This window comes from Pelophylax lessonae (genome assembly GCF_965119305.1).
Source record: "Pelophylax lessonae genome assembly, contig: HAP1_SCAFFOLD_365, whole genome shotgun sequence".
NCBI lineage: Eukaryota > Metazoa > Chordata > Amphibia > Anura > Ranidae > Pelophylax > Pelophylax lessonae.
Window position 1 is genome coordinate 53133 of NW_028119979.1, and position 6631 is coordinate 59763.

The 6631-nt window shown below is 45.7% G+C and overlaps 1 protein-coding gene across 1 annotated transcript; it reads left to right on the forward strand.

Annotated features, from left to right (window-relative positions):
• Window positions 1–1786: 1786 nt before the first annotated feature.
• LOC309543819 (uncharacterized protein) lies at window positions 1787–6255 on the forward strand (the record flags this gene model as incomplete). The annotated part of the gene is made up of 3 exons (XM_082276252.1): window positions 1787–1905; window positions 1993–2094; window positions 5607–6255. Exons 1-3 carry the CDS (start codon window positions 1841–1843, stop codon window positions 6253–6255), a joined length of 816 nt encoding a protein of 271 aa, XP_082132378.1. The 5' UTR covers window positions 1787–1840.
• Window positions 6256–6631: the final 376 nt, after the last annotated feature.

The following is a 6631-nucleotide window of genomic DNA, read 5'->3' on the forward strand; positions in this document are numbered from 1 at the left end:
ATGGGGTACTTGGATACAACGCTATCCTGCTGAGAAATTCCAGTTCAAATTCCCGGTCTGTTTCTGGCCTTGCATCCATGGCTGCTCTGTCTTCTTCCATGAGTTCTTTGATCAGTGTCGCCTTGTTCTTGTTGCTGGCTATCTTGCCTCTTGCCTCCAGCAATGCTTTCAATGTCTGCCGCTTTAGCCGTGTATAATCCGTTCCCATTCACCAGCCTTTCGTGTAGTTTTACGTACTGCCGAACTCCGGTTTCACCTGAATGGTTTCTTTTCTCTTTGTTCGCATGAATACTGCCGAACGCTGCTTCGCTGTGTGGATAAAGATCCCGTCGCTTGCCACCAATTGTAGCGGAGTAGCCGTACGATCCACGATATCTCCACTGGTAGTCAGGCAGAGCATACAATAATCCTGGTAGCGTATAATATTAACAACGCTATAATAACCAGCAGACACATGGCTTGAAGGTCAACACTAGACTGCCTTGTTTATTGAAAAAACACAGGGATTACACTCAGCCAAAACCCCTCCCTCTTCGAGACATTCCACACACAAAACTGAACATCCCATAATACCTTACTCTGCCAGACAAACAATAGGACAATATCCAGTGGCTGTGTTTGCCACACGGGGTCTCCACAGAGGGACAGCAGGGGTTTCCAATACACATTCATGAGCCAGCAGGTAACACAATACAAAATCCTACAGGTACTGCTCGGGTTACGTTTACACATACAATGCACACATAATACAGTTGTACAATCATTCCTGACAGAATACTCTGTAAGTGGAGATGTTTGCCACAGCCGGATATCACTTCAGTGTTGATCGTGCAGACTTTTTCAAATAGGCTATTGTACAACCAGCCCGCCCTTACATGGGTCGACACTTGGCTGGTTCCTGCTGAACCAGGGCCGGATCCAGGGTGTGGGGGGGGGGCGCAACTGGGCAATTGCCCCTCAAAAAAGTATTACTCCAGAGTACCAAGTCCAAACTGAGCGGAGCCGCCACCTTCCTCTTCCACCGCATGCCTAGTGGGTGTTGGCTTCACCCACCTCCTCCCTTAAGCATCTCAAGGCTCCAGCACTGTGAAATATGAAAACATCTGTGTGATGCTGGCTGCCTCCTTATCTTAGTCTCTATTCCTCTTCCATGGGAGCCCCCCCACCAAAGCACCAAAGTATTACCTATAAGTGCATACAATAATACATGTCTAATATCACAGAATACAGTCAGGTATGGATGCCATTAGTTATGAAAAAAAAGTGCTGCCCTTTTAGTATTGACATTATTGTCTAGTTCAATCTTAACCACTTAAGGACCAGGTCTATTTCTGACACTTGTTTACAAGTTAAAATCAATATTTTTTGCTAGAAAATTACTTAGGCTGGGTTCACATGTGGGCGTTGGCGTTTTTCAGGCGTTTGTTTATCGTTTTTCCAGCCTTGTTTTGGCGTTTTTCAGGCGTTTTTTCAGGCGTTTTTGCAAGCGTTTACAAGCGTTTTACAGGCGTTTTTATAGGCGTTTTTTATAGGCGTTTTTGTGTAGTGACTTGGCCAATGAAAAGCATTGTGTTTTGTTTACAAAATTTGCAAAGGAACCTCCCAGGGACCTCCTCCCCTGCATTGGACCTCCCAGGGACCTCCTCTTCTTCATTTTGTTTTTTTCTTTTTTGTCTGTGTGAGTTCTCTGCTGCTTAAAATGGACGACAATGAAAGAGGATTTCTGTTTTGTGCATCACTTGCACTTCTGATGCTGGAGGAAGAGAAGGAAGAGAGTAATCGACAATACTGGGTCCATCCTGTGATTGCTAATCGGCGACAGCGTGGCCAGTTCTGGGCAATGTATGATGACCTTCGTGTGCACGAGGACAAATTTTTTCAATACACACGGATGTCAGTAAAAAGGTGGGTACATCTCCTAATATCCTCAATAAGCTTGTACTATGAATGATATATTATTTGCCCACTAACAATCAATATTATATTGTACAGTTTTGATGAGTTGCTGGAGTTACTCTCTGCACATCTTCAGCGACAAGACACTGATTTTCGTGACTGTATTCCACCTGTGGAAAGGCTGATCATTACACTGCGGTAAGCAACAACCCACGTCCCCATCCCCCATCTCTCAAACCCCATCTCCCTCACCCTACTCCACTTACAATCAGTGCCACGTATCAGTGCCACGTATCATTGCCACGTATTAGTGCCACGAATAAGTGTCCACCAGTGCCACGTATCAGTGCCACGTATAAGTGCCACGAATAAGTGTCCACCAGTGCCACGTATAAGTGCCACGAATAAGTGTCCACCAGTGCCACGTATCATTGCCACGTATTAGTGCCACGAATAAGTGTCCACCAGTGCCACGTATCAGTGCCACGTATCATTGCCACCTATTAGTGCCACGAATAAGTGTCCACCAGTGCCACGTATAAGTGCCACGAATCATTGCCACGTATTAGTGCCACGAATAAGTGTCCACCAGTGCCACGAATTAGTGCCACGAATAAGTGTCCACCAGTGCCACGTATAAGTGCCACGAATAAGTGTCCACCAGTGCCACGTATAAGTGCCACGTATCATTGCCACGTATTAGTGCCACGAATAAGTGTCCACCAGTGCCACGTATCAGTGCCACGTATCATTGCCACGTATTAGTGCCACGAATAAGTGTCCACCAGTGCCACGTATCAGTGCCACGTATCATTGCCACGTATTAGTGCCACGAATAAGTGTCCACCAGTGCCACGTATCAGTGCCACGTATCATTGCCACGTATTAGTGCCACGAATAAGTGTCCACCAGTGCCACGTATAAGTGCCACGAATAAGTGTCCACCAGTGCCACGTATAAGTGCCACGTATCATTGCCACGTATTAGTGCCACGAATAAGTGTCCACCAGTGCCACGTATAAGTGCCACGTATCATTGCCACGTATTAGTGCCACGAATAAGTGTCCACCAGTGCCACGTATCAGTGCCACGAATTAGTGCCACGAATAAGTGTCCACCAGTGCCACGTATAAGTGCCACGAATAAGTGTCCACCAGTGCCACGTATAAGTGCCACGTATCATTGCCACGTATTAGTGCCACGAATAAGTGTCCACCAGTGCCACGTATAAGTGCCACGTATCATTGCCACCTATTAGTGCCACGAATAAGTGTCCACCAGTGCCACGTATCAGTGCCACGTATCATTGCCACGTATTAGTGCCACGAATAAGTGTCCACCAGTGCCACGTATAAGTGCCACGTATCATTGCCACCTATTAGTGCCACGAATAAGTGTCCACCAGTGCCACGTATAAGTGCCACGAATCATTGCCACGTATTAGTGCCACGAATAAGTGTCCACCAGTGCCACGTATCAGTGCCACGAATCAGTGCCACGAATTAGTGCCACGAATAAGTGTCCACCAGTGCCACGTATAAGTGCCACGAATAAGTGTCCACCAGTGCCACGTATAAGTGCCACGTATCATTGCCACGTATTAGTGCCACGAATAAGTGTCCACCAGTGCCACGTATCAGTGCCACGTATTAGTGCCACGAATAAGTGTCCACCAGTGCCACGTATCAGTGCCACGTATCATTGCCACGTATTAGTGCCACGAATAAGTGTCCACCAGTGCCACGTATAAGTGCCACGAATAAGTGTCCACCAGTGCCACGTATCAGTGCCACGTATCATTGCCACGTATTAGTGCCACGAATAAGTGTCCACCAGTGCCACGTATAAGTGCCACGAATAAGTGTCCACCAGTGCCACGTATCAGTGCCACGTATCATTGCCACGTATTAGTGCCACAAATAAGTGTCCACCAGTGCCACGTATAAGTGCCACGTATCATTGCCACCTATTAGTGCCACGAATAAGTGTCCACCAGTGCCACGTATAAGTGCCACGTATCATTGCCACGTATTAGTGCCACGAATAAGTGTCCACCAGTGCCACGTATCAGTGCCACGAATCAGTGCCACGAATAAGTGTCCACCAGTGCCACGAATCAGTGCCACGAATAAGTGTCCACCAGTGCCACGTACAAACACCTCCCTTTCCACCCACCATGTGCACCCGCAAGAGTGTCACTGGTTGGAATCCCAACCACGACACTACCTGCCTGGAGTTTGTATGTTCTCCCTGTGCCTGCGTGGGTTTACTCCCACACTCCAAAGACCTCCAACCTCCTCCCCCTTGTCCTCTACCCCAGGTATTGCTGATCCTGTGGCCCTGCAGCTTTTGCAGAACTAAAAGTCCCATTAACCATTGCAAGCTGCTGACAGTTACAAGCATGAGACTCCCAAATGCGCAGATATTATGTGATTTTTAGTCCCACAACAGATGGAGGGCCACAAGTTGAGCATCCATGCTCTACCCCTATGAATAAGCCATGCTATACCCCGTATGAATAAAATAGAGACACCAACACAACATTTGTACTTGTGGTACATTTTTTTTTAATTTTTTTAATCTGCTGAATTGCATAGAACTCTATGCTAAATAATAACAACTCTTGAACACAGGAGAGTGTCCTGAGCAAACATGAATGTTGCAACCGAAAACTGTATACCAAAAAAATTACAAATTATGAAATGTAGGGGAGCTTGGGCATAAATTGTCAAACATTGCTCCCTGTGTAAAGTATGGGGATGGAGCAGAAGAGGGGTTTGGGTAATGGGGAAAACCGGAGTAGGGAGGTGGTCGTGTTGGCGGTGGTGGTGGTGCGAATGAGGATGGTGCATGGTGGTAAGTACGTGGAGGACAGGTAATTTGGGAAGGTGCTGAGGTAATTTGGGAAGGTGCAGAGGTAATTTGGGAAGGTGCTGAAGATGGGCAGGGTGGGTCATCAGAGGGGATGAAGGAGGAAATGCAGTCCAGCATTGCCTTCCGCATTGCTATCTGCCTTGATTCAGGGACCTTGTCAACAAATGGCTCCAGACTTCTTAGAAACATAATTGTAGGGTTTTCCTGCCTTCTTTGTACAAATTGCGACATCATGCCCACTATTTGGTTAAATCTATCATTTCTTCGTTTTGGTGGCCTTGTGGTTGCTCGCCGTAGTGTCGCAGCAGGGGGGGGAAGCATTTCAGGGCTTCTTGATACCTCTGTCAAAGGTCTTTCTTCTACTTGGGGTTCTGTATTATCTGGAACTGGCATTTCAAGGGAGGGAGATGCTAATTCAGTTAATGACATGTCCGGTACTGCCATGTCCATAAATTGCATTTCTCGTTGTTCTTCAATTTGTATTTCTTGACTCTCCTCCACTTCGTTGTCGTCCTCTTCTTCAGGAGCTGTGTTGCTCCAGGAACTCTGGGTACTGTGGAAAAAAAAAACATGCTCTAGAATGTCTGCATGCATACTTTATATGTAACTTTCAAAGTAACATGACCTACTTATTCATTTGTAGTGAAGGCCACAGAAAGTCAAGGTCTTTTGCATGAATATATTGCGGCGGTTCCTCAGCTGCCTGCCCACTCCGGAACTCCCTTAACTGGCGCTTATAACGGGCATAAGCGTCCTTCAAGCTTTTCCATTTACGTTTAAGTTGAAAAACTGTTAAAAAAAGAAAATAATTATGTTTTTTTTTTTCTTTTCCACAGGTACTTAGCAACTGGTCAATCCCTGGCAAGTTTACACTTTGCATTTATGATTGGGAAATCTACAGCTAGCTACATTATACGGGACACTTGTGACAAAATCTGGGATGTCTTACATGATGTGGAGATGGCCCAACCTAAGGAGGACGAGTGGCTCTCTATTTCTAAAGTCTTTTGGGAAAGATGCAATTTCCCAAACTGTGTAGGAGCTATAGATGGCAAGCATATACGAGTAATTAAACCAGTTAACAGTGGTACAAAATATTTTAATTATAAAAAATATTTCTCTTTTGTTCTATTGGCGGTCGTGGATGCCAATTATTGCTTCCGCTACATTGATATTGGCTCTTACGGGAGTAGTTCGGACTCCAGCATCTTTGCGCATTCTACTTTTGGCCAGATGCTACGTAACAATAACCTAGACCTACCTGATAACAATCCACTACCGGGAACCAATGGTCCACCTGTCCCCTATGTGTTTGTTGGGGATGAAGCGTTTGCGCTTCATGAACACCTTCTAAGGCCATACTCAAGCCGAAACCTCAATGTGGAGAAGAGGGTGTTCAACTATAGGCTAACCAGAGCAAGGAGAGTGGTTGAGTGTGCTTTTGGCCTGCTATCAAACAAATGGCGATTTTACACAGCGTCATAAATCTCAACATGGAAAACGCAATATGCGCAGCCAAGGCAGCGTGCATCTTACATAATTTTGTAAGGAAGCGGGATGGTGTGTGCTTCGAAGATGCTTTAATGCAAACAATGCAGAGGGCACAATGGAGCGGGAGTCGTGGGAACACAACTGGTGCATATGTTCGAGATACCTTCAACAACTTCTTCATGAACACAGGACAGGTTCCATGGCAAATGGAAGCCATTGAAAATTGCTAATGACAATTGATAAGTGACAATCTCTGTATTGATGTGCATTAAATAAATTTAAAGGTATCATTTCAAATAAAGGTATTATTGCAATCTAACATTCTGTATTGGTGTGCATTCATGGTATGATACAAAGTGCTTATTTGTGG